Source organism: Colius striatus, chromosome 15 (genome assembly GCF_028858725.1).
Source record: "Colius striatus isolate bColStr4 chromosome 15, bColStr4.1.hap1, whole genome shotgun sequence".
NCBI lineage: Eukaryota > Metazoa > Chordata > Aves > Coliiformes > Coliidae > Colius > Colius striatus.
Window position 1 is genome coordinate 12,550,387 of NC_084773.1, and position 27,248 is coordinate 12,577,634.

At 42.9% G+C, this 27,248-nt stretch overlaps 1 protein-coding gene across 1 annotated transcript in view; it reads left to right on the forward strand.

Moving 5' to 3' along the window:
• Positions 1 to 1,173: 1,173 nt before the first annotated feature.
• PLXNB1 (plexin B1) overlaps positions 1,174 to 27,248 on the forward strand; it is a 55,882-nt gene continuing 29,807 nt past the window's right edge. The window contains exons 1-6 of the mRNA XM_062008339.1: positions 1,174 to 1,196; positions 17,523 to 18,666; positions 23,118 to 23,300; positions 23,713 to 23,841; positions 25,655 to 25,755; positions 26,529 to 26,661. Coding sequence (XP_061864323.1) covers positions 17,533 to 18,666; positions 23,118 to 23,300; positions 23,713 to 23,841; positions 25,655 to 25,755; positions 26,529 to 26,661 — 1,680 coding nt within the window. The 5' untranslated portion in view covers positions 1,174 to 1,196; positions 17,523 to 17,532. The remainder of the gene's footprint in view (positions 1,197 to 17,522; positions 18,667 to 23,117; positions 23,301 to 23,712; positions 23,842 to 25,654; positions 25,756 to 26,528; positions 26,662 to 27,248) is intronic.

Here is a 27,248-nt window from a genome sequence, read left to right on the forward strand (position 1 = left end):
AAAGTGAGGTGCTGTGATCCTCCCACTTGCTGTGCTGGCCCCTGTGGCAGGAGTATCTGAAGGGGAGAGGTTTTGGGAAGCAATATTGCCTGTGTGGGACAGAGGCTTATTTTTCTTGCAAGGCCAAGAGAGTAGCCTGGGTCAGCACTCAGTTATGGACATGAGCAATGTAACAACAGCATATGTGCAAATATTCTGCAGACACAAAAGTGATTCCTCCTGGTAGATCTTGCTGATTATTAAATGCCAAAATCATAACAGAAACTGGTGGGCAGCAGCCCTTGTTCAGTTTTCTGCACCCAGGCAGTTAAATGGCTGCTGAGGTCTGCTTTTGAATATACTGCAACTCTGTGCTCTGTTCATTTACTCACCCAGCAATGGAAGAAGTGTCTGGAGTGGGAGCTGGAGTCACAGGTTGACCCGAGGCCTATGTGAGGCAGGCCTGCAGTGGATACACAAAGAGAAACTTGCCTGCTGTGGTGGTAGCTTGGGACCCAGGTGCAGTGAATGCACCAGCAAGAGCTGGCTTTTCTGCCCTGCTCCTGCAGAGACAGGAGTGTGTTCCCATTGTGCCTGTTATGGTTTGCTCCTGTCAAGCCTCTTCTCATTATTCTTGCCTTGAGCTGTCTCAGGCCTGAAGGCAAAGTGCTACAGAAGGCTCTGTAGGCTTGCCCTTGAGAGACGTTCAGCCCTTGGAGAGGGGCTGTTCAAGGGAAGCAGGGCAATGGGCTGAATTGAGGCTGTTTCAGGCTGCACAGCTCTGAGCTAATCTCCCAGAGGCAGAGACATTACTCACCAATCAGGAATGTGTCTGTATTTTTCCTAATGAGAACAAAACATTTTATCCCCGTTCATTAGCAGGGAGTTAGGGTGTACTGTTGCCATGCCAACAGACTCCTCTCCCCTGCAGACACACTGGGGGTGTCCTCTGTGCCATGGTTGGAAGGGTGAACGGGAAGGCTCGTTCTGGCAAGAAAAAGATCCCATTGTTTTTCCAGGGCTGCCTGGACTTTGTGCAGCTGGCCAGACCTTGCCTTCTCGGGGGAAGGGAACTATAGCGGGAGTCAAGTGCAAGAGAAATTAAATTTATTGGAAAAATAGTCTTTGCATTTCATGTTATGTTGTTTTTTCCAGCTTGAGGCACACTCCTCAATAAGAGAAATGAAGGTGTCTCAACGGTCCCAAGAGTCCAAATGGTAAGCAAAATGCGCCGGGAGTCAGCACTGTGATGGCCATGAACTGCTGCAGCCCACTGGGCTCCTCCCAGTTCCTGATCTTCTCAATGTGGGTGGCCAATGCAGTGGTGGGCAGCCTCACCTAATGAACCCACCTGATAAACTGTACCACCTGGCATGTGGCTGTGTGTGAGAATATGCACTTGTTCCCTTTGCAGAGGGAACACTCCCTTTATGTAGGGAAAGCCTACAGACGGCCTATGGATGGAAGGCTTCTCTTCAACAGAGGCTTTGATCCGTAGAGTTCTTCTGTAAGCAGATGCATTTACTCCAAAGACTGCCTGTCTATTTGCTTGTTATTTTGTCTTTGTCTTGGTCCTCCACCCCACCTGCACTGCCCTTTCTCAGGCTGGTTGGGGTCTGTGGGTTTCAGTCTTGCCTAAGTCAGGCCACAGTACACCTTTTGCAAGAATCTTCTCAGCACCTCTGCTGCTGCACTGCCATCTTTGTTCCAATGTAAAAAAAAGACTTTTAAACTTTGAGTTTTCTGTACAAAGGCATGAGTTTAACCTACAAAAGGAAACAAACAAAACAAAAAAAGCTACTTTCTGATGGTGATTTATGGCCAGAAATAGGCCAGTGAGTGTTGGCAAATCTGAAGACAGTCTCCTGGAGTGGGGGTGATGCTCATATCTGGCTGTCAATCACCATGCAGTGTGATGGGCTGCTTTATGCTGGCTGAGCTCTGTGGTGTTGACAGCTTTAGACCCTTGAAGAAATGTCTCCCTGAATCTGATTTCTCCTTTCAGGCTGCTTCCTGTTAAACAAAATTGTTACAGCTCCCGTTTGGGTTTGCCTGGTGAAGCAGTCTGTAAGTGAATGTGTGGAATATAAATTTGGGAATTTGAATATCAAATATAGGGTGGTACAGCAGAGATCGCAGACTGAATGAGCTGCTGGAGATCTGCAGATCTGCATGAACTTCTGGTTAGGGAGTGAAACCCTGGCACCTGGACACTAAGTACCAATCTAGATGAGTCACTGACTCTTTCACTGAGGAGATGAGTATCACGTTGGAGCACAGGGAGTATAAGAGCCCTTCTCAGAAGGAGATCTGCTTGTTGGATTTGCAGTTATAGCAGCAGGAGGGCTCAGCAGAAATAAAAACAAAGAACAAAGCCAGATAGCAACCCCTAGCCCAGACTTTTCTGTGTGCAGCCTGTGTGGTTTCAGTTTGGTGGTAGACCTGGATTGAGCTCTTAGATGGAAAAGAGCAAGTTTTCAGAAAACCTGCTTCTATCTGGAGCCTCCAAGAATAAATCCTGAGTACATATAACACATGTACAAAGATTGGTGAGTCTGGTTTCCTCAGCTTTGCATTGCTCTGGGTGGTTCAAGTTAAACCACTAAATCAAAGCTGTTTGAAATAGCGAATGAGTAAGTACTTGAAATGACTTGAATCGAGGCCAGTCTCTGCTGGAGCTGTGCTTTCAGGACACATAAATATAAAAGTCCAAAGGGAGGACAGAGGGCTGTATGTTGTATTCTTAGAGATATCAAGCTAATTTTGGCTAGATCCAGATATCAGGTTAATTTTGTCTAGATCCTATTGAAAAGTGCTCCAACAGGAGTGCACTAGAGGATGTGCTTCTTGGTACTTTTAAGTGTGAAAGATTGTGATTGAACAAACTAACTTCTGAGATGTGAATTATGGTTATTACCCAGTCGCGCTCGACTTCATTCCTGTGCAGCCAGAGTAGCAATTCAGTGTTACCTAGGAGAGTGGTACTTGTTGCCTCCTCTTCTCTCCCTTTTTAGGCAGTGTAGGGGCTGGTTTTCTATGGACCACCACTTTTTTAGAGTAAAGATAAACTTACAGCTGCTGTGCTGTGTGGAAGGCAAAAATTCTTCAGGAGCAACTCTCACCCTTGGAGGGTGGAGGGCACATTTTTCCAAACTGTGATCATGTGCTTTGCCTATAGACACTTCTTTCTCATTGCTTCCTATGCCTGGCAACAGTTCTGTAGAGTGTGTTCTCAGTAAAGTGGTCAGAGTAGTGGGAATTTGGCTATTTCTAGACCTGGAGTCACATACTTCCTTAATTTATGATGTAATCTCATCACAATCAAATAGCTACCTCAAACTCCAACTCTAGTTTCAAATGTGGTAGTTCAATGAAGCACTAGTACAAAATGCTCTCTGGTCTTGCATCTTACAATTCTGTTACTGAGATGTCTCCTGCTGCATGTTGAGATTTTCATCACTAGGCATGTATGCTCCATCTGTTTGAGTATGAAAGCTTGTTTTGGTAGTATCTCAGCTTCTTTCAGTGGAAAAGGAATGACCTACACATACCTACAACAGATAAGGAATAACATTCCAAATCTGTTTATACATTTTGCCTCTAAAAGCACTGTGGGGGTAATACATGGAGCCAGGTGAGTGCTTTCTGTGAAAATAAGCCCCTGTGTTATGCTCCAGGTGCAGATTTCTGTAACTGTCAAAATTGACATAGTTTGAGCTAAATGCTTTGCCCATCTGATATAGTGGAAGAGGTGGGCTCAACCTAGAGGCTTAATTAGATGAACTTTTGAGTCCTGTATGCTCTTTGGCATCCACCGCTTTGAGAGGAAAGTTCTCTTTGATCAGGACCAGTTATGGGCTGTTTATGGGGTGAAGTGTTCCTCCTAACTCTTAAAGAACAGTTCAAAGCCCTGAATTGTGAGGTAGGTTTACATTTTTAAAAATGCTGTTAGCAGTGAGTATTGTAACTCTAGATAATGCATCTGTCTGCTTAAATTCTGCTGAGTTTTAATGGCCTCACTTTTTTTTCCTTATTACATTTCTACATCTGAACATCTTAAAAATGCTTGTTTAACTTCTAATGGTGAAACTGGCACAGGACAGAGAAAAGCCAGATATGTCAGCCTGACAGGAAAATTTAGGTTGCTTAGTGAGCTAAATGTGTATAAATAATGAAGTCCTATATCTGATAATCAAGAATGTAAGAAGCAATTAGAATCAGTGCACTTGTGGAAGAAATCACTCATGATTTTTAGGGAGTCATGGCAAAAACAGCGTCCAGAACCAAGTATACAGTATGACCCTGTAGAAGAACAAGGTCCATTAATGAAATGACAGAATACTGTGCCCATATTTGAGGAAAAAATTGATGAATCAAAATGTTCACAAAGAAAATATGCCAGAATAAAGCTCTGGCATGCAACCTTTATATACCTTTCATCAGAGCAGGCTAAATCAAATTTTATGATGCTGTTTTTGTTCTCAAAGCACTAGCAGGGAGAGAAATTTTTTTGGGGGAAAAGCATTCTGTTCTGGAGGAAGAAGGTGTAACTGGATACTGTGGCTTGAAAGTAAACTTTGCTTTTGAGCAAACTCAGTTTAAGAAGTTAAGCTGTGTATTTTTGCAGATAACTACCTGACTGGCAATTGACTAAAGCAGTTGGGAATCCCTGCTGTGTTTAAAATCATCAAGTTAGTTTCTCCAGCTCATGTGGAAGTTGAGTTTTCCGTAGCTTTAGGAAAGCCCTTGCATCTTAAGAAAAGTATCTTAATAGAAATGCAGCAGCGGGAACAGCAACCAGAGATGGGAATTACCTTCCATATAAAGAGCAAGTGAATAAACCAAGACTTTTCCACCTGAAAAGCAATGAGTGATAGTTATCTTCAAATCCTGAATGATATGGAAAGGTTAGAGGGGAAGCAACCTTTTTTTTGCCTCTTCTATTACAAGTATAAATAGGTATTGAATGGAGCCAGCATGTAGTAAGCTTAAAAACAAATAATGACTTAGACCTTGATGTGTGCAGCTAACCTGAGAAGGTTCTTGCCACAGGATGTTGTGAATGCCAAACGTCTGTGTGTATTTGAGGAGAAAGGGCAGGTTCATAGAAGAAGGAGCTATTGAAGGTTACTAGATGCATAGAAACCACTTCTATCCCAAGAAATCCCTGAGCTACACATTGTTGAAGCCTTGGAGAGTATTCAGGGAAGTGCTACTACATGCTTACTTCGTACTTATGTTTCAGGCCAACACTGGAGCTAGACAACAGCAGGCTGGTTTGTCAGCATGGAGTGGGAGAGGGGAATACAAATAAAGCTTGTAACAACAGGGACTGGTATAGCATGTGTTCTGGGTTGGTTGTGTGCTGCTTGTTATGTACTGCCTGCACCTCTTGTTTGCTGAAGGCACTGCCAGTAGGCTGTTGGAGTCTGCAGACTGTTGAGTTTGAAGAGAAGTGGAGAGTACATTTCTGGAAACTATGCTGCTAGGAAGGGTGGTGTGGAGACAAATATTCTAAGCAGAGAAACCGACTTTCTCCCTTTCTCTGTGGCATATACTCTTCATGCTGCTCTGAGATGGTATGTGTTTTACTGAGTTACAGAGACTGCCTTTCTGCTAATAACTTAAGTCTTATTTGTGTGACTTTCTCCCCTATAAAAGAGTATTTCTTGTCTGGTAATGGACTGTAACCCAATTTCAGCTCAAATGGGCGATAAGCAGATATATAATCAGTATAATCCCTGTCTCAAAGCATTTTCAAACTAAAAATATCATGGTCTGCCTGAGGTTCATACTCTTCAGTAGTACTCAAAACACTGGTCTTATTTTAGGTCCTGTCTAAACATTTAAAAATAACTCAAGCAGGGCTTACTTCTAGATACTTTACCCTTGAAAGTCTGATCTTGCACTTTGGGTTTAGATACTCAAATCTGCAGAGGACACAGTACAGAACAGTCCTAGTTGTTCCTTTGAATTTTTCCTTTCTCTTTCAGAACGAAGAGACCAATATGGGGCTATCTGTCTTTTGGTCCCTGGAGGTGCAGCCTCTGCTGTTGGGTGGTATCCTTTTACTTACCTTTTGTTGACTAGCTTTGCTACTGTGGTCCTTAGGGAGCAGCTATGGAAAGCTGACTGGTAGCAGAATTAAGATGATGTACATTCTTGGAGCCACACTCTTATGACTGAAAACAATTGAGTTGATGTACTTTGAGAAAAAAGCAGCCCTTTTGCAAGGATACAGAAACTGTCTTCTCTGCATCTTGTATTCCATAGAGAATAGTTACCTATGTTGTGGCAGAACTGAATAGTTTACCTTCCCAGAGGAAGGCACAGTCTCTGCTGTGTGGAATATATAGCTTAAAATGACAGAGGAAGAGTGCCTGGAATTGGGTCCATCTGTGAACAAAACTGTGCTGACCACAGGCTGCGATTTATCCTTTCAGCACAGATGTGCATACTTTTCCCTTGTTCCCCTTACCAGCCTCTCTGGTCTGTCTACCTGTTCCTTCCAACAGAAAAGCAGACACTCATATAAAACTCTCAGTACTGTTCCTAACAAACAACTGTAAATCTGGTTTTCCAGTCTCTTGGACACTTCTGCCCGGAGGTGACCCCAGCAATGTAGCATTCTCTGGAAATGCCAACAGTCAGACAATTACAGTGGCTGAAATTCCTTCTCAAAGAAGTTTGCATTTCAGACTAGGACTGCAGTTAATGCAGTAGACCTGTTAGTGCATCTCTCTGCCCCTAGGGTGAAGGTCTGGGCCTCCCTGAAAGGCAAAGGGAAAAGCCAGTTGGTCCTGCCCAGCCAGTGGCTGTCAGACTGTGAAGGTGGGAGGGTAGCAAACCAGATGGAGAACAGTCTCGGAATGAAAAGCCTTTAAAATTCATGACTGCTGTGAACAGGTAGCCAGTTCTGAACCTGGTGCCTTTTAGGATAGCACCAAAGAAGCTTTCTCAGCCCTGAATAGGACCAGGAGCTCAAATATTTTGCTAGAAAAAAAATAAGATCTCCTCAGTGTGAATGTACAGATTAGAACAGACACTTACTTATGTTGCAAAGCCACTTGATGGTGTTACAGTTTCTTATGGCGAATTTTGTCTTCTAATAAAATTTCTTGTTTTGGATAAGGTGTGACTAGATGTCTGCCTGTTAAGTGACTGGAGAACTCTTGCTCCAGATGGTTTATATCTTCAAGTTACAAAATCTTTCAGTGTCCTAACTTCTGCTTCTTTCACTGCTTAATTTTCAATATTGCTCATTTTCACTCCTCCAGATTGTGGCCCCATAGTAGAATGAGTGAAGAGCATTACCTGATGCCCCATGCACAGCAGTAGCTCTCCCACCCCTGTTCATAAGCAGTTTGATGCTCTGAATTTTACCCTTGAAACAAGAATTTCTGAGTATGGTTAATGTCTGAGATGGAGGGCTGTGACCATAGGGTGGAAGAGTCTGCTGCATTGCTGCTGCTAGCCTGTGCCTCCTCAGTCACATGCACCTTGAGAGCCTTTCATGGCTGGTTCCTGTGTCACCATTCTGTGATCTCAACCTGTGTGGAAAGATCATTGCTCAGGGCTGTTGAGACTGGTGCAAAGTTGATCCTGGCTCTCAAGTCTGCACCCAGCCTGCTCAGTCTTCTGCAGTAGTGCAGTGGGAGCTATTGTGTTTTATATATGTTATGAGCAACTTTCTGAACAACATGGTGTGTTGCTATCTGCTCTTAGCCTTACAAAAGCCTTGGTACTGACTTGCAGAGGTGGAAGAAAATGTCTATCCACCTCAACCTGGATCATTATCTGGCAGACCTATGTAACCTAATTACCAGAATATTGAGCCTAATAGTTTGTAGCTGACTAGTAATAGCCTTCCAGGCTTAGGCACTAATTAATGAAAGATAATTGATCAAAACTTCGTTTCTGATAATGCTTTAGAGTTGAGTAATATAAGATAGAATGTACCCCAACTTGGTTTGAAGGCAAGCCACAAGTAGATTGTGGTAGTGATATGGAATTCTGTTGATTTTGCTGTCTCTCCTGAGTGGGAGGGGATAGATCTACTCATGTGGTTCCATTGCATTACATTTATTTGCATGTTACTGCCTGTGTTCATGGCTGTAGCCAGAATTGCTGACACTACTGGAGTGATGGGGGAAGACTGTCAAACTGCTGTCAGGCTGTATGGTTCTCCAGAAAATTACTGGGGAGGACAGAAAAGTGAATTTTATTTCAAATGAAAGAAAAGTCCAAGGAGAAGAACTCCTTCCTGTCCACTCAGGTCGTATTACTTCTTTATAGAGCTGTTGTGGTACTAAAATGGATGACTTCTGAGATGGTGAGGAAATGCTGCTTTTTAAAAGGCCAGAGCATCCTGCACTGCTCAATGTTTGCAGAGCAAAAGGATTTATTCAAGACAGGCTTCAGTGTTTAACAGTTCTGATTTGCATCTTGACAACTGGGTGGTGGAGCTCGGGATGTGGTCTTTGTGTGTCTGCTTGTGGTCTGTAACACTGCTGCATGAACTCCTTTTGTGGTAGGTCTCTGCTCTCCCTTTCACTACACAGTCCTACAGGGCTGATGCTAGCATGGAGACCATGGTTTCCTCTTGGGGTGCATGTGTACTGGTTTCCTTTCACAGGAGTTTCATGGTACACTTTGAGCTCCTTTTCTCTCTTGCTAGGTTACTCTAAGGCCAGACTAAATGCAAAAGGACTTGCTTTGGGAGTGTGGCCTTTGCCTCGGGGACGTGAGAGCTTGGTTAGGGGTCACGGTGCTGTTCTCTGGGAAGGATGTGCTGGTTGCAGGTCTTCTCTCTCCCTTCTGGAGGGCACCCTGCCAAGGAAAATAAACTCTAAGGCAGAAGGGATTATGTTGAGAAGATTCTGTGCTGTCCTAGCTTTTTCTGGATAAAATAGTTGGGCATTTCTGCTTTACAGAAATCAACACAGAACAGCTAAGACAGCTAGTGCAGAGCAGGGCTCTGGCTTTTGTATTCTGTGAAGCCAAAGCTGAGAACAGGAGGATCCTGGCTGAGGCTGGGGAGAGGTGCCCCTAATGATAGGGAGGGCAGTGTGGTTGGGAAGGCGTGCCTTGTTTGAGGTGGAGGCCTGTAAAATATGAATCATGTCTGTTTGAAGTAGTGATGAAATCCTAGATGAAGGTTTTCTGTAATACCTGGCCAAATAGTCTGGTGTGCTTTAGCTTTTTTTTCTACCCAGTTAGAACGGATGGTCCTGACCTACTTTTAGCACTAGCAGTTCTGTTGAATGCTACTCAGTTCTTAGCTGTACAGTAAACACATGTTATCTGTTTTGTTAAGTTGGCATCCAAACAAAATGTTTCCATCAAACGTTTAGCAAATGGGGAAGAGCTGTTCCTGGAAGAGAGGTGTTGTTGGTGTGATAAATTCAATTGTGCCACCTCTGTGCACCGTGGCTCTGGTCTTTGCTTTGGTTTCCCAGTCTGCTGAGGGAGAGATGCTTGCTTTGCTACTGTGTTGTGCATTAACTTTTGTGCTGTGTTATCAGGATTCATTTAGATGGTATCTAAATATTAATATGATAGATAATGCCTTTAGAAATAGTCAATGAGGTGAGGTTTCCGACTTCCTAAATATGCGATTGGGCAGGGCTAAAGTTACATTCTTAATACTTAAAAATTAATAAAATCTATAAGTGTACCATAAAACAAGAAGTTTAAATAGAAGTGTCATCCTGGGGCAAATTGCAGAGGTCTGTGTAGCTTAGTATTCTGTCTTTGATAAGAGCCAGAACCATCTGCTTAATGAGGACTGTAAGAAACAGGGCATGTATAATGTGGTGGGTTTGGTTTTGGTCCCATCCCATCCCCTGTCTGGCCTGTCTCGTGGCCTGTCCTCCCACTCCCCTCCCCTTCCCTGCCCAATTTGACTCCTAGTTTATGACCATCATCAGTTTAGGGCTCTCCTTGGCCAGGAGCTGTATCTAATCATCTTATCTGCACTACATCTATTCTCCATTAATTTATATAATCTCGCCTCTAACTTGTTTACGTTTCTAGTCTCCATGACATTCTACAGCAGTGAGCTCTACAATTTCATTATGCAATTTAAATTTTGTTTCAAATATTCTACATCCAGTGACAGTATCCTTGAACTGGCTTAGAGAAGTCTGTAATTTCAGTGGGTTCTCCCTTGTTTCTGCGTTGTGAGATGTGGTAGTAGACTATTTCATGTTCTTTATCTTGACATTATGTCATGTTTCAGATCTCTTAAATTTTCTATATCTTCCCTCTGGTTGTTTCTTTGTCCATCCAAAGTCATAGTCTGCTCTGTCTCTCCTTATATGGAAGCTGCCCCATGCCTTTGATCTTCCTTGTTGTCCTTTTTGTCATTCTGTCTCCTTTTTCAGATGTGGGAATGAGAACTGCCTGCAGCATTCAGCAACATAATGGTGATGCTGTTTTCTTTCCTAATCACTCTGAAGGCTTTATTTGCCATTTTACTTGATACTAAATATTGAACTGACCTACCAAGTTTCCAAAGTTTCCTGAGTGGTAACAGCTAATTTGGATTCTCATGTGTTTATGGAATTAGAATATTTCATGTTGGTTTTAGTATTTATTGACATCCAAGATATTGTGTAGTTACTGAAAAGCACATGAATTCAGTTACTTTTTGCAGGTTTTCTGAATTTGATTATGATTAATATTATCTTTTTATTAATAACCTTTACCACTTCTGGATATAATTCTCTTTATAGATATTATGTGAACATACTGAACAGTGCAGGTGGCAAAACAAATTCTTGGCAGACCTTGCTGATAACCTTCCTCTGACGAGAAACTCTTCCACTTTTGGTTTCCTGTCCTTTAACTACTTAATAAATCACGACAGCGACTGAAACTTGAATTCCATAATAACTTAACATTTTTCTTTTTTTTTCAAGAGCTTTGTTGGCAGTTCTTTCAAAATCAGTTTAATTGATATTAAACTGATTAAAAAATAGCTCTTGGATCTAATTTAACTAGAAATGGGAAATCTACTCTTGGAATTTTCTGAGTACTGCAGGGATTTCTCACTATTACAATATTAGGCTGTATTTTGATCAACATTTGGATTCTTGAACTTCTACAAGCACATTTGTTTCTATTGGTACTGATGATCTTAGATTTGTGTAGAAATAATGGATTTGTTTATTGGAGTGAATTGAGTGAGCTCTGCTTTCCCAGTAGGGTTCTATTACAGGTGGATTAAACCTACCTAGGCTCTCTGGAAGTAGTCTAAACATGTTAAAAAAAAATAATTATTTCTATCTGAAGAAGCTCAGCCCATCTAATGCATCCATCCTAAGGATTACACGTGGCTACAGTCTGTGATTCAGGAAGGCTCAAAGCTGGCAACGGAAGGATTGCCTTATGCTTGTCTGCCCTTATACTACTACTTAGGCATCTATTATTGTCTGTTGCTGGAGACAGGGTTTCTGTGTAGGTGGACCTCTGAGTTAGAATAGCTGTCGTTATCTTCTTGCCCAAGGAGGATTAAGAAGAAGGATTAGTTTTCAAAACTGTTCATGCAAAAAAATAACTAGAAGCTTCTTTGACTTGGAAGATCCTGTGACAAGCAAAGCTAGACTTGATGATAAGGCCTTAACCCTCAGGAATCAGCTTGCTGGGTTAAGGTGGTAATTTCTGTAATTTAGGAGCCCTAAGAAACAATTCTGCCTTCACTGGGAGACTTTGTCAGAGGTTTGTGGACTAGAAGGAGAGACTGCTTAGTGGTGTCCTGTGGTTTGATAATGCAGAAAGTTGGAGCAGATCCTAAAGGACTCCAGTCTTCAAATATGTAACACTGGCAGAAAGTTATGCTTTGATTGTGTCAAGATACTGGGGAACTACCAGCCAACTCAGTTTCCCCTTTAAAAATTGTATATGCAACATGGTACTTGAGTTCACAGTTTTAGTGTTTGAGAGGATAGCAAAGTGAAAAGTCAACCCTCAATTTACAGTGACAAAATATATATGAAGAAAGCTTCTTCTAACAGGAAACAGCTTGTGGTTGCTTTATATTCCTTGTAAATGTTTGTGTAGTTTGTCTTGATTTATGAGAAGCTTACGATTTAACATTGTATAAATCATTAACTGTACTGGAAACTTAAACTAGCATTTATAACACATTTTCATGTGGTGGCAGTGCTGTTGTGCTAGAGCTGTTTAGGGAAAATACCTGTCTACTAGCATTGATTCATTCCAGTGTGGCTAAAATTAATGTTTGGGTAGGCCTAGGGTGTAGAGAGCCAACATTTTTTTCCAAAGACCCCTGAACAATGCAGAAGTGTCATTAAAATTGCAATAGTCACAAAGTTGAAAAGATATTTTGTGCAAGATTATTTTAGTATACCCCCTATCCAGAAAAGTACATTGTAATGGTCAGCAGTAACTATCAAGGTTTAGAAAATGACATTTCCCCAAGTATTTATCTAATAATGCTATGAGTTTTGTAGCCTGAAAGTACAGGTTTTCTGCCACCTTCCCTTGCAGTTTCAAATTTTATATTCTGTCTTTAGAGGATTTTTTTAAGGTATTTTGACTTCAGCTTTGGTGTTTCTCACATCTGGTATAACAGGGCTCCCTTGTCTGTGCCAGTCCTGCCCTGACAGGATGGCTTGGGCTTTGGATTCTCCTTGGGGTCGGTTTTATTTGGAAAACAGAGGTTTGTGTTCATCTCTGCTGGAGCTGCTTGCTGCCAGTGTTCTTAAACAGCAGAGCAAGGAACTGGCCTGGTAGTAGTAAATAAGACTCAGAAAAAGAGGTTTATTTCTTTAATGGGAATGTCATCTTTCACAGCAGAAAACAGCAAGTCTCTGTTGAGCATATGAAACTTAGAAGGGGGGCTGTAATTCAGGGCTTTTGTACAGAAAACACAGCAGTGGTCATTTCCCTGGTGCTGGATCATTTCAATGTGCTGGAGGACAAGAGTTGTCGTTCAGCTGGAAGAATTACGCTTTTAATTTTAAAACCTTTTAGTGCCGTCACTGTGGGCTGGCTCTGCGAGTGCTACAGTGGAAACTGCAGGTGCAAATTTCAGAGGTGTACTTTTTTTTCCAAGGATAATACTGCGGGGATTGGTGTTGAGTATGAAATCTAACCTAGAAGTTGGAACATTACCTGACCTCTCCATGTTTGGGGGATAGGATGTGGTATTAGGGAAATAATCTGTAAGGATTGAAATAATCTTTATGTGTCGATATGCTCATAAAATGTGCTCAGATGAGTTCTGGGTTTATTTCTTTATTAAATTAGTAAAGTCTCTGAGAGGAATATGTGAGGTCAGAGAGGTAAAAATAGTGCCACAGAAAACACAGTCTTATTTCAAATTCCAAGTAACAAAATAGTGTCATTGCTTCCACGTTATTGGTTGTTGTTTTGTGGATGTGATATAAATATGCTGTGGCAGAACTGACTAATCCTCTAGCCCTTCTGTTGTGATCCAGATTAAATAAATGAAAAATCAGAAGTAACCTTTGGATGTTAATATTTTACAGTGTGTTAGAGCAATGTTCAGAGCATCGTCTGGAGCGTTTTCCTATTTAACAGGAATTAATAAAAAACCAGAATATTTTAAAAGAGTCTTTAAGCCTTGGCAATTGCCTTCAGAATTAATTAAAGGGTACACACTTTTAGTGCAATCTGTCTGTAGCAGCTGTGTTATACACTAGCAGTGAGCACAGGAAGCAGAACGGTTCAGTAAATCCATAAAGAGCTCAGTAGTGTAGCCTGTCATGAAACCATCAGATTTAAATGTAGGTTATCCTCCTCCTTCCTGTCCTCCCAGAGAGGTTGTGATGGGCTTAACTGATGAGCAAAAATAAAAAAGGCAGTGATGCCCATGCTTGAGAAACAACTTGGAAAACTGAATCAAAAGACACTGATGGCGCTTTTTTTCTCTCAGTTTTCACACAGAATAGAGACGCTTCTAACTACTGATACCCACACACACATCCTCATTTCTAATGTATGTTTACTTACCTAGCAATAAATACAAGTTAATTTGCTAATGGCTCTTCAGCAAAGAGCGCTGTATTCAATGTTTATCCATCACTCAGAGCTCCTAGAACTGGCTTGCAGAACATGCTGTACTACCATTTTTCTTTTTTTGCTTCTAAGCTGCCCTCTTGTTTTCCCAAAGTCATGAAGACTACACAGTAACTTCTCACCTGGAACACCTTTGAGTACTAAATCTTAACAGTGTGATTTCAGGGAGGATATTGGTCAATGATAAAAGAATAACTTCAGGTCAGAACTTTTACCACAGTAGGATCTGCTTTTGATTGTGGACCACTGGAACCAAAGGCTAGGTGCTTTTCCATCACTTTCCAGTATAGGTGCTCCAATAGATAAAACACTTTCAAGGAAACATTTAGGAATAGATTCAACTACAGATCAAAGAGCTTGTAAAAAATCTGTGTGACTGGAGTGGTGTCATGTGCTGGGTTTTTGAGTTCCAGTGCTGATGGTGTGTATAAGTGTTAGTTCTGCTCCAGCAGTTGTCAGTGCTGATATGTAGTGGACAGCAGAGTCTTGCAGCTCACAGATATGACCTAGCCAGAAAGCAAGTGTTTCAGAATGTGTAAATTCTGAACACACATGGCAGTTTTACTGTGTAAGTGCTGGCATAGGAAGGTTGTATTAGCTAGAAAGAAGATTAGAGATCCCTGTAAACAGTGTAGTGTAATGATGTCTTGTGATCCTCAGCTGCTTCCAGATCAAAGACTCTCTTCTCCATGTCACTTTGACTCTCTCATGATGTAGTCAATCTCCTACTGTTGGATGATCATCAGTCTATTGCTTTGTTTGCAGGCATTTTAAGCTTTGCAACTGAGGAGACTCCAGACAGAGCTGCACAAGTAGTCATTGTGACATCTGCATGGCAGCAGTGCAGAGATAATGAGATGGTTTGTGGTTAAGGAGTTCCTTGAATAAAATTGTCTCCAGTAAAAATGGTCGGAATGCAAAAAAATAACTCACATAGTGGATTTGGGGTCCAATACTCTGCTGATGTATAGCCAAGGCGATAGAGTCAAGTCAGAGCTCCATCCTTCACCGTAGATGTATCTACTTACTGGCTTTATGAATACTCCCCATCGTGCTTCACAGGTAACATCTCCTGCATGATGAGGACCTCTGGCCCATGCTACAGTGCACTCTCTCACCACCCTGAAAAGAAGCTCTAAGGCTAGTTGAGTGCTGTTTGCAAATCTGGGTGAACCAGAGTGTATTAGTAGCTCTGAGAGTAGAAAACACTAAGTGTCCATTATCAGAGCAAACAAAAGCCCCAGTGTGCATGTAACCTAAACAGGGTGCTGGTACAGCGTGAATCAGCGGCTGTGTGCTCAGGGGGAAAGCTGCCAGCCTAGAGCCAGAATTGCTGTATCCAGGTGTATCCTGACAGTGATACCTACTTACCTACAATAACCACAGTAACCATGTGAAGGGGAGCTTTTCCAGAGTTTCACAAAGCCTATATTTAATAATATGTTGTGTTTTTAATACTTTCCATCCGTTGGATTTCACAAGTAGACTAATCCTCTCAACTGGTCTTTTTGGTAGAGCAAAGGTGCCAATTTTACTGACAAAGGAACTGGAAAGTAGACTTTTGTGGGGTTTTCCTGCAATAGTTATGAAATAAAAGGAGGATCTAGACTCTTACAGTTATTGTTCTTACCATTGCTGCTCTGTTTTCTGCACACTGTGTGCTGGATGTTGTACAGAACAAATGTAACATCGTTTGTGTAGTATATGCTGGGGTAGTCTTCTCTGGAAATGCTGCAAAGTTTTTTCTACCTCTGTACTCTAAGCAATTCTGGGCTAATAGCACTTTGAACTCACCAAGAAGATCCAAGAGAGATGGTGCTGTAGGAGGGAAGTAATGATAGTTTTCTTAGCTTTAACTACAAAATTAACATCACTCCTGAGAAGCTGAGTTGCCAAATGAACACAGCAGATTACAGGCCAGTTCTGGAGGACGTACTGTACCAATCAGCACTGTTGAGCCACTGGTCCAGCTTGGCATCTGTGTAGCTGTATGCAGCTTTCATACCTTGTCTGCAGGAGAGAGTGAGGGAAGGAAATAGATTCACAGCTGCATCAACACCTCCTTCTCGATTCAAATAAAGTGATACTCATAGTAAATTATGAGTACATGCAGCTGCTGCGCTTTCTCCATGGGAATAGCGTTAATCTAAATGTTGCAGATACTTGTTATCACCTTTCCACCATTTTCCTATGCCGTTCAGGATAGCTGTTCCATCTGTGGCACAGCTGGGGTGGGTCACAGTGGATTCCAAGAGGATTTAAAGATCCTCTGGAGAGGAGCAGAACAGGTCTGGTGGTTCCCTGGATCTAATGCCCACCCTTTGGGGCATGGAACAGGGAAAGAGTGGAGCATTGTCCCCAGAGCAGGCTCGTTTAGGTTGCCTTTTATAGCACTGGTAGAGATACCATGGGGAGATGCATACCAGCAAGAGACTTCTCCCCCAGAGAGTGCAGTAATAGTGATAAGGATAAGGTGGTCTCCCCCTTGCTTGGGCATGCTGCACCTACTCAAGAAGATAGGGCCCCACCAGGGCTGGCTTGGCAGGGTGATTTCCTGATGCAGGTAGCTGGGAGCTGCTCTGACTGGCTCTCTAGAGGTCTCGTCCTAGCATCCAGGTCCTGATTGAGTGGGTGATGTTCAGTGGCAGAGATGGCATGGGAAGGTTGCTTTTGAAAGCATTAGTGGAAGAGCTTTAAGACTCACAAGAGGCTGTTGATAGGCATAAGTGATAAGAGAGAGAAGGATTAATTATACTATCTAGATCAAATACAGAGCAAAGTGGTTGTTAGTTTGCTCTGAATTGGATCCCAGCTACAGATTATTTAAACAATAGTCCTGAAGGTTGTGTTTGTCTTGGACAGTGGCTTGTTTTCCTGTGGTGGTGCTCATTAACAATGTATGCCATGTGCTGGCAGCTGTAGGAATGTGGTCCTGTCCTGGAGAACTTCCAATACAGCATCCTAGGAAGGAGTTGTGTAGGAGTCTGGTTAGAGGTGACTTTTTCTGGTCATACAAGAATAGCGATCAATTTCAGTGCTTTGAACACCTTCTGTCATGGCATCTGTCACCTTTCTCCTTAGAGCATGTCCCTGGATTGATGAATCTGTGCTTTGGACTGTTCGTTGAGCAAGTTTAGTACAAATCTGGGCCTGTGAAGAGAAACTTTCCCAGTACCACGTAGCAGCCTCTGGGAAAGAACATTACTTGCAGTATTCCAGCTTTTCCTAAATGTGCTATACCTGTCATCCTGGTGCAGAGGTGATTGAGTGAAGTCTCTGATACTCCTTCAGGCCTGTTTCTGTTGGTGTTTCTGCAAATGTCCTGTCTTGGCTCTTTGAGTCTCGCTCCCTGCTTTCTGTGATTATCCTTGTCCTTGCCTACCTCTCATAACAAGAGTGCTATTGAAGGATTTTGATGAATGTTAATCTTCACTCTAGGTTTATGAGGAGTTATAACAGAGTTTCCTCTCTTGCAGAGTGTTTACCATGCCTCTGGGAACGTACTTCCTTCCTGTTCTCTGTTTCTTGGGAGCAGGGATTCCACAGGGACTGCAGTATGTCACGTTCTCACACAACGCTACGAAATTCCTCCACCTGTCTATGGACTTGGAATCTGGGACCATTTACTTGGGAGCCACCAACTTTCTCTTTCAGCTGACATCTGACCTGCTGATGAAGAACGTGGTTCAGACTGGGCCAGTTCTGGACAGTAAAGATTGCCTGCCCCCAGTCTCAAAGCTGGAGTGCCCTCAGGCACACCACACTGACAATCACAACAAGCTGCTGCTGGTGAACTCCGTGCAGAAGGAACTCATTGTGTGTGGCAGTGTGCACCAGGGAATCTGTGAGAAGAGGAGCCTCACGTCCATCGACCACGTCCTGTTCCGACCAGAGAGCCCTGGTGACACTCAGTACGTTGCTGCCAATGATCCCAATATCACCACTGTGGGACTCATAGCCTATTCCAAGGATGAGATCCCCTTGCTGTTTGTGGGACGAGGTTACACAAGCCGAGGAGTTGGAGGAGGGATTCCTCCCATCACTACCCGGAATCTCAGGGCCCACGGAGGGGATGTTCAGGCAACAGACTCTCACTCCATTTTCTCCTATGAAGAAACAGCAAAACTGGCTGTGGGCCGCCTCTCCGAGTACAACCACCATTTCATTAAATCCTTCACTTACCGCTCAAGCGTCTATTTCCTGTTCTACCGTCGGGACCTCAAGTCTCAGTCACGCGAGTACAAGACTTACATCTCAAGGATCTGCCTGGATGACTCTCATTATTATTCATATGTGGAGTTACCTCTGCTCTGCCAGAGCAAAACCAATACATACAGTCTCTTGCAAGCAGCCTACATCACCCAGCCAGCAAAAGACCTGGCCCAGGGGCGACTGGACACTGAGGGAGAAGTGCTGTTTGCAGCCTTCTCTGCCTGGCAGGCTTCTTCTGGCAAACTGAGCGAGGAGTCTGCGCTCTGTGTCTATGCAATGGAGGAGGTGGATCGCCTGACCAACTGGACTAGGGATGTTTGCTACATGAGAGATGGGAAGTCAGAAGATGGGACAGAAGTGGCGTATATTGAATATGATGTCAGTTCCAACTGTGTCCAGCTGCCTGCGGTAAGTGGCTTTGCCTCTTTGTCAGGCTAAAGGGCAGTCTGCAATGTGTCCTTGTGTTGCTTTCTGTTCCTAAAGTCAGCCTATTTCCCACAGGTGGATATTGAAATCTGCTTGGGTTAAAAGCCTCTGGGCTCAAGCTTTTTCTTTGCTACTGCAGCAGTGCAATAACCACCATGTCTTGTTTGAGTACAATCTGTCTCATTGCTGCTGCAACTCTGCCCCATGTGGGCAGGCTTCCTTGTAGAGGGAGTACAAACTACACATGGCAATGAGGAGAGCATCTGATGTGGCTTGGCCCTGCAGCCTGTCTCTTGACAATGCTAGGCAAGAGCAGTGAAGCTACAGTATAGGTTGTTCTTTACCAGTATCTCTATCTCCCTGTGCTGCAGGGAAGGAGAGGGGTATGTGCACGTGCACCTGTGTGTTGGGACGGGATGTTCTAGGTCTCTGTTGCTTACAGGGAGGTGCAGCTCACAACAACTTCCTGAACTGGCATCCAGGAAAAAAAAGAACAGAACAAAAAAAAAAAAAAGTCAATAAAATACTGATTTCTTATTAGAGCTGTAAAATTTTATGCCTAAGGAAGACCTTCTCCCAACCTGGTTCTTCTTTGTCTACAGACCTGTAAGAGACAATAATCCTTCTTGAAATTCTATGGCAAAGGCATGATGGGATGTTGCAGGATTAAGGCATGAACTGAGGTGACTGTGACTCCTTGCAGTCTGTCAGGTGCTGTGATAGTAGGATCAGACACACAAACAGAGCAACAGTGTTTTGCTGGGGTGGTGCTGGATGCAGTGCCTCAGCATGAAGCTCTGTGGTTGTGAGCAGCCTGTTTTCACCCAGGGCGTTGCTAGTCCTTAGCAGAGAAGCACGTTGTTATCTTGTGTCTTGCGTCTATAGAACAGACTGTCCAGATAATTGTGTCTTCCCAGCCTTGTGCTACAATGAGCAAAGCAGTACCACAGAACTCTGGAAGCTGCTGAGTTTGGATGTGTGATCCAAAACCAGTTTTAAAATTATGGCTTTCCTTTCAGGAGCTAAAGCTGACTGTAGAATACTTGTGGGACAAGGGAAGGGTAAAAAGCAGACCTGGAGCAGGGCAAATGTTAAGGTCAGGAGGAGTACATAAGAGTTGGGAAGCAAGGGACTGCTCAGCCTGTCCCATATGTCCTTTATGAGGCTGCACGGAAAGAATTGTCAGAGGTGGTTTTTAGGGCAGCTTGAGGGAGTTAAATCTCAAACTGGTGTGAGCCGTTTAGAAAAATCCTTCATGCAAAATGATGTGGATTCCCTGCGTCTCATTTGATCTGGTGCAGAAGTGGGTACACAGGGTGGGAGAAAAAGGCCCGGCTTTGCTATATGATTCCTGGTGCGTGCTCACAGGGTCCCAGCTGCACAGGCTGGCATTGGTGGGCTGACTGAAGTCCAGCATCTTATTAACAAGTGTGTCCAATGGTATGTAAATGTCCTAACAAACTTTACCCTTCACCATTCAGTACATTGTAGCGGTTGTCATTCAGATTGTATCTAACAGGGTGTAAGGGTCTGTGCCAGCTCCAGCCTGCTCCATTCACTGCGGGGTGGAAGCGGCTGTCAATGAACATTTTATGCAGGGACAGTTTTAACTCAGTTCCAATGGTGACAGCTCGTGCTGTATAAAAAGATAATGCTAATTCATTTCACCTTTTTTTTCCTCAGACCAGCCCGTGTGCAAGGTATGTGTGTCCTTTAGTTAGTACTGCCTCTGATTTTTAGCCCATCAGAAGAGGCTAAGATTGAGTTTTACAGTTCAACACAGTCTCTTAAACTGGGGAAAAAAAATGTGTTTGTTTTTATAAGAGTTTCAGAACCAGTTCAGTTTTTCAACTTTTGCTGGAAATCCATTAGTCTTGAGATGCAGGAGACTCTGTAGATGCTGTTAGTGACTTGAGATTTGGAAGCGTGGAACGTATTTGTGCAAGGCTTGAGAAGACTGTGTATCTTCTGTGAGTGTAGTTTTCAATATACATAAGTTATCCTTTTGCACTGAGCTTTCAATCTTCTTCATTCGTAGGTATGGATTTGTCCTGTTGTTGTGTCCTACCTGTGTAACATAGGAAGCACACATCAGAATTCAAGGCATTAGCTTCACCCAAACTTGCTACATCATAGCAGAACAGTGGATGATCACTGAAATGTATTTTCCTGCCATGTTGCCAAGATCTTATTCACTGAAAACAATCCAAAGAGCTTCTATGTAAATTTATATAAGCACTTTATACAATTATCATGGTCTTAATCCTGTAGAATGGAACAAGTTTCAGCTCCTGACTGTGCTTAACTGCGCTGCAGACAGTTCATGCAAAGCCATGGGCAGCCTGTGCCGGTGCTGGTAGAGCTTGGGCAGGTCACATTGGTTTATGGCAGATAAATGTTGCATGTGAAGTGACTTGCCCTTGGCATCATAAATAGGCAGTAACTGTGCTGAGCACAACTGGGATACAACTATTTCTGACTCGGATGCATTTTTGTTCTTTAACAAACTTTTGAAAATCATCCTCAGTAGTGAGGTCATTAGGCTGTAGAATTTGTTTAAATTGATACAAAGACTATAAAAGACAGCAAGAATCCCATTCAAAGTTAACATTTGATGCCTTTGAGTATGGAAATTTGACTGAAGCTCACAGAACTGGACAACTGGAGAAACAGGAAATCTTTTGAGTTACTAGAAGGTGTTTGGAAGAAGCTGAAGAATCAAGCAGCAGAGTTGATAAGAAAATGTATATGTCACTAAAAATGAATTATAGAGTGAAAACTAACAATCATTACAAATTGTAACCTCCTCTGAGGCTTTGTCAGAGCCTTACACCGGGTATGCAGAAAATCACTTGACTTGGTATTTGAAAGAAGAACAATGAAACATCAGAATAAAAGTAGTGCTGCTCTAACTAGCATGATTTCTTACGCAGAACTACTGTGTCAAAACTTGTTTGCTTGTTAAAATAGTATTACATTTGAGAAGGAATAGAGGGCAATAGGTTAAATATATTTTACCATGGAATTTCCATGGACTTTGTAAAAGCTTCTGATCTCTTTTTAGTTTCTCCTAGAAGCAGTCAATTACCAAAAAAAAACCCAACAAAAAACCTCAACAACCCAAAACAAACAAAAAACCCCACCCAGACAGGTAAATGGGAGGAGCAGGGAAGGGTGAAGTTTTCCATGGGGTTGGGGGTAGTGATGAGCAGATGCCTCAAGAATGCCACATTGTACTGTTATCGTTGACCTCCAGCGCGGGAGAGACTGCTCTGTTGCCTGGTGCTGGATGGTACCGTGCAGCTCAGCTGCCAAATGCAAAGCCATGGACATCAGACAGAAGGAATACATAACCCTGCTCACAAGGAGTCTAAATTCAGCCACGTTGCCTGAGGCAAGAGAGGGAGCTGGAGTTTGCATGGACTGTGCAGTTAATGCCTCTGCTCCACATGCAGCTTTATAAGAGTAATTAGCAAGGAGCTGGAGAGGAGAATGGAAATGTTACCCATAAGGGATTTCATTATGAAAATCATTGGTTTAGGACAAGCGACTAATAGGTTGTTAAAAAATTGTGTTTTAATAGCAATTGTTAGGTAAACAACCCTACATTCAGTCTCCAAAAGGATACTGTAAAATTAAAGTAGAAGTGGAACAAGGTATCAAGGAAGACAGAAAGCAACAGAGAAACTATCCTAGACATGACTGGGTTTGTTGCTTAGGAAAAAGATGAATCATAATGGAATATCTTTTCTCTACATGTATAAATAGTAAAAAAGTTGGTAGGTTTCATTCCTTTTCCTTTAGAATTGACTAAGTGAAGGTCTGTGGAACTGGGAGGCATCTAACTGGAACAGAAGGATGACTGTTTTTGCTCAGTGCTGTGGAGTTGATCAGGAATCTTGCAAGGCTCAGAAGAATCGAAGCAGTGTGCAGAGATGACTCTCATTTTTACTTCTTTGTGGGTCTCTGTATGCTCTATGATTTTATTGTGCTGCAGTAAGCTCTTTGGAGCAGGTTGTGCTCCATCCTGTGTTTATGTATGTCCTGATGCTTTGTGATTCTACTTAAGGCTTGGAATTTGGAGATAATACAACAAAACTGTGCTAATTGTTGGAAGTGATGTTTGTGACCAGGTGTTTTTGCACTGGAAGCTGCAATTCTCATCTCTTTATTTTATACTGAAAAATGAAATGAATCTTCCCCAAAGCTATATTGTGGCAGTGTATAGCCAGTAATGGTGCTTTTTGAGAATCTAAGAACTAGTTCTTGAAAGCTGATTTTTTAATTTTCAGTCAAAAAGCCTATTTGCTACTGGGGCACCTGTTTAAGGAATTGAGGGGGAAAGGAGATGTTGGAAGGTGTTACTGATGTCAGTGTTCCTTATATGCATTTTTTTACATGGATTTCCCTGTTCTTTCCACTCTCCCCAAAAGGACACTCTGTATGCTTACCCCTGTGGCTCTGACCACACTCCCAGCCCCATGGCCAGCCGGGTGCCCTTGGAAGCAGCCCCCCTCCTGGAGAAAACAGAGGCCCGTCTGACAGCTGTGGCAGTCCATGTGGAAGATGGCCACACCATTGCTTTTCTGGGAGATAGCAGAGGGAGTCTGCACAAGGTATGATCTGGGTGTGACAGGAAGAAAGGATAAAGCTGATCAGGGATGCTTAGGTGTAGGGGGGAATAGACAATTTCTCTTGTCCTTTGGGAAGCCAGATTTCCACTAAAGATCATTACTGACAGGTGGTCTCTTCTTACACAGTACTGTTGGGAATGAGAATGCCCCAGGGGTCACGTTGCCTTTGGTCACATCTGCACTGAGCCAGGGTCAAGGCTGGTTCATCCTACATGGTTTTCCCAGGAATTGCTAGGCATGTGTTTCACACAGCTGAAGTCACTGCAGTTAGATTTTGGTGGGAGTTTGAAGTCCTCACAGACAGCAATGGTTCCAACTTGTTCCTTATGCAGGTTGGGTGCCCCCAACTCCTGCTGCAATAATTTGCCTGCATAGAACTGTGACTCTCTTGCAGGTGTACTTAGGAGCAATGGGAGATGCACATGTGTATGCGTCTTTAGCTGTCCAGTTAAATAGCATGGTGAGTGGAGACCTGCTGTTTGACCAATCGCAGGAGCACCTCTTTGTCATGACCCAGTCAATGGTAAGAGCAATAAAATCCTTTCTACAGAAGAGTTGAAAGCATTTGAGGGCCAAACAAACTGCTGGTGGGAGTGGGGAAGGCAGAGAAAGAGTGGGTATAGCGAAGCTGGTGCTGAGCAGGAGCTCCCTGCCGGTCTGGCTTCCAGGGATGGGGACTGGCCTTTTGCAAAAGCTGGAGGATATGTGGAGAAAACCTTGTTACTGTAAACCATGGCCTGTTTGCACATGCATTTCCGTAAGTCCCTCAGGCTGTCAGCAATGATGGAGGAATGTGAGCTGCAGGCTATAAAAGACTATTCTATCGGCATGAAGGCGAAGGACTGCAAATTCCTGGGTTCCTCTGTGTTGAGCAGGAACTGTTTGGTCAACAGTTTGCACTTCCGTTTGAGCAGAAGAATGTGAGCCTTCTGGGTTCATAAGTAATGTGACCTGTCTTGGTTTCGCAAAAGATTAAAAAGAGAAAAGGGAGGGTTTGTGTAAATAAAACTGTGGCACTTTTCCTGTTTTTAATCAGTTAAAAGGTTAAGCTGCTCTTATGTAGGTGTGTAACCTACAAAAAGCAGAAATGTTTGGGAAATGTCTGCAAATAGCAGAGGTGCACTCTGACCAGGCGTATAACTGCAGCCTTGCAGATGAAATCAAGCTGCATAAGGAACCATGTGAAGCACCTTTCATTCTGCTCCCGCTTTCTGTAATTCTGTTTGTGCCCACTGACAGTTGGAAGAGAAGAGGCCTCAGCCTCTTGGGATATTGATGTCTGCTAAGTAGGAAGTTCAGCTCTGGATACTTTATGTGAGAGGACTTGTATAACACCATTCATATCAGCTCCTTCAACTGGAAAGAGAAGGCTCCTCTTAGCAAAGGGAAAAGCAGATCTTGAATTCCTCTGAAGGAAAGAACAAACAAAGAATGAGAGCATGCTGGAAAATCATAGCTTGCCTTCATGCCCCCCTCAGTGCACTCAGAAATTTTGTAACACTTCAAAGGAGTAGTTGAAATCTGTCAGTGGAAGATGATTAGAGAAATCTGAAATATATCCTTTCACAGTAATTGTTCTGCCAGTTTAAAAATGCCAATTACATCACGTACTTAGCAAAAGTAATAGGTCAGGGATTAGAAGTTGGTATTTTAAAGTAACTGACAGTGTAGTAGCTGAAGTGTAGTAGCAGATTAGAGAGGGCAAGAGGCTGAAATCAGCAAGGATAGTAAGTTAAAGCAGAAGTGTTTTGCAAGTAAAACTTAATCTTAGATGGCAGAAGATTTTTGCTTCTACGTTAACTGAAAGCAGACCAATAGCTTTGATCAAAATCATAGTTCTGCCAGACAGAGCTGGTAAATAGTGCAGATGCATTCAGAGGCCTTGTCTGAAGCTGCTTCAGTCACTTACATGTCCAGAGACATGATTTCCCATGACAGATTCCAGAAAAGCAAAAGAGTGAATGGTATTGATTTGCTTATTCTTTCATTAATTTCAGTGAAAGATCAATTTCATTAAGATACAGCATTATCTCTAAATAGAGTCTCTTTCTTGCAACAAGTGCCACAGATAACTCATTAATAGCAATGCACCGTGCTTGCCTCAGTGCCTTTGCACAGCCTGATGTTTAGATGTCCTCCACCAATATGTGAAATGGCCATGCAGGTGGGCTCTGGAAATTGGTTCATTTTTTCTTTACTTGTATGCAGTATCGGGGATTGGGAAGTTGTTTCAGTGCTCATGCAGATGATGGGACTTGGTCATTAGGCAGAAGCAGCTGAAGACTTGGAGCCTGTGTTGGTTGTGCTGTGTTTTCACTGTTTTCTTTCTCTGACAGGTGGTAAAGGTTCCCATACTGGAATGTTCCCTGTACTTGGACTGTGAATCCTGTCTGGCACTGAAAGATCCCTACTGTGGCTGGTGTGTTCTTCAGGGACGGTAAGATAGATCCCTCTTCACCTGCATGGATTTGGGAGGGATGGTGCTTAGGGATTGTCTTCCATATGTCTGTGTCTCTGGATTTACTTTATATTTAGTTGCTATTCAGTTTATATTATGTTTAGTTTATATTTAGTTAGTGTGTGGGATACTCTCTTTAAAACACAGTCATCAGTCACAGTTGCAAACACGAGTGTCTTTGCACTTCTTTTTGGGTCTTTGATCTCCACTCACAATGCCCTTGTCCAGTGAATTTCAGCCTGGTTTTAGTCTGACTGAGCTCAAAATGCCTCATTTCAAATGTAGTGAAATGACCTTATCTCTTCTTCTGGTGTCACTCTCATATTTAGCATTCTTCACTTTTTTCTCCCCTATTAATGTTGCTTAATGAGATGTGGTTTATTGCAGTGTGCATGGCTGCTTGTTCATAGAATCATAGAATGGTAGGGCTTGGAAGGGACCTTTAGAGACCATCTAGTCCAACCCCCCTGCTGAGGCAGGTCCACCTGACTCTGTCTTCCTGGAAAATGCCATAGGAGCTAGTTCATGACCCTTTGACTACTTCAAGCCCGAAAAGTTCCTACCTATACATATTTTGGCAACATATCATCCTAACATGGAAAGTGGTGGGAGGCTAGGACTTCCATGGCTTCTATAACAGCTTTCCCAAGATTCTAGCAAGGCTTCAGAGAGTCAATGTCAGCTTGGAAGCTGAACATGCCCGGTTAGGGCTGCACAGATATCTCACAGAGCTTCTTGTTGTTTGCCTGCAGGTGCAGCCGTCGCTCCGAGTGCTTGCGGTCCAGGTTGAGTGAGCAGTGGCTCTGGAGCTTTAACTCTACACAGCAGTGTCTGTCTGTCCAGTCACTAACTCCAGCCAATATCAGCAGAGAGGAAAAGAGAAATGTGAGTGGTGCTGATTCTCTGATGATACTCAAGCATGCAGAAAGTCCCCTGCAAACTCTGAGGAGTCATAAGTCTTTGTCTTGCTTTCAGTGGGATACTGAATCACTGAGCCTTCAAGCACGTGTGCCTCACATAGGGGACTTAACAGTTTGGCTGTAACCAGAGATAATGTCATTGTTTTGTCCCATAAAACTGAATGCCTTTGGCTGCTAAGTTACTGAGTATTCTGGAGTGGTGGCTGCTTGGGGGAGTCCCTTCTTGGCTTAGTACCTATAAGGTGCCCATGTCTGTGATTTCACAGCATTTCTGACACTTGCTGTCAGGAAGATCTGAAAGGAACTATCTGAAATTATGTCTTCAGTCTTGCAGCTGAGGGCTGGCAGAAAAGCTAAGAAGGTGCTGCAGTGTTTTGAAGTCTGTCATTGTGTTAGGAGGCAGCAAGAACCTGCCTTTTTGTTAGAGATTTGGGCAATTTTGCCAATTGCTTGGTGGAGGCCACATTCAGCTTGAAAATGGCAGGAGATGATGAATGGAACAGTCAGTCTGAGGAGACCTTATAGGAAAATTAGTGTACATGCAAATAACTA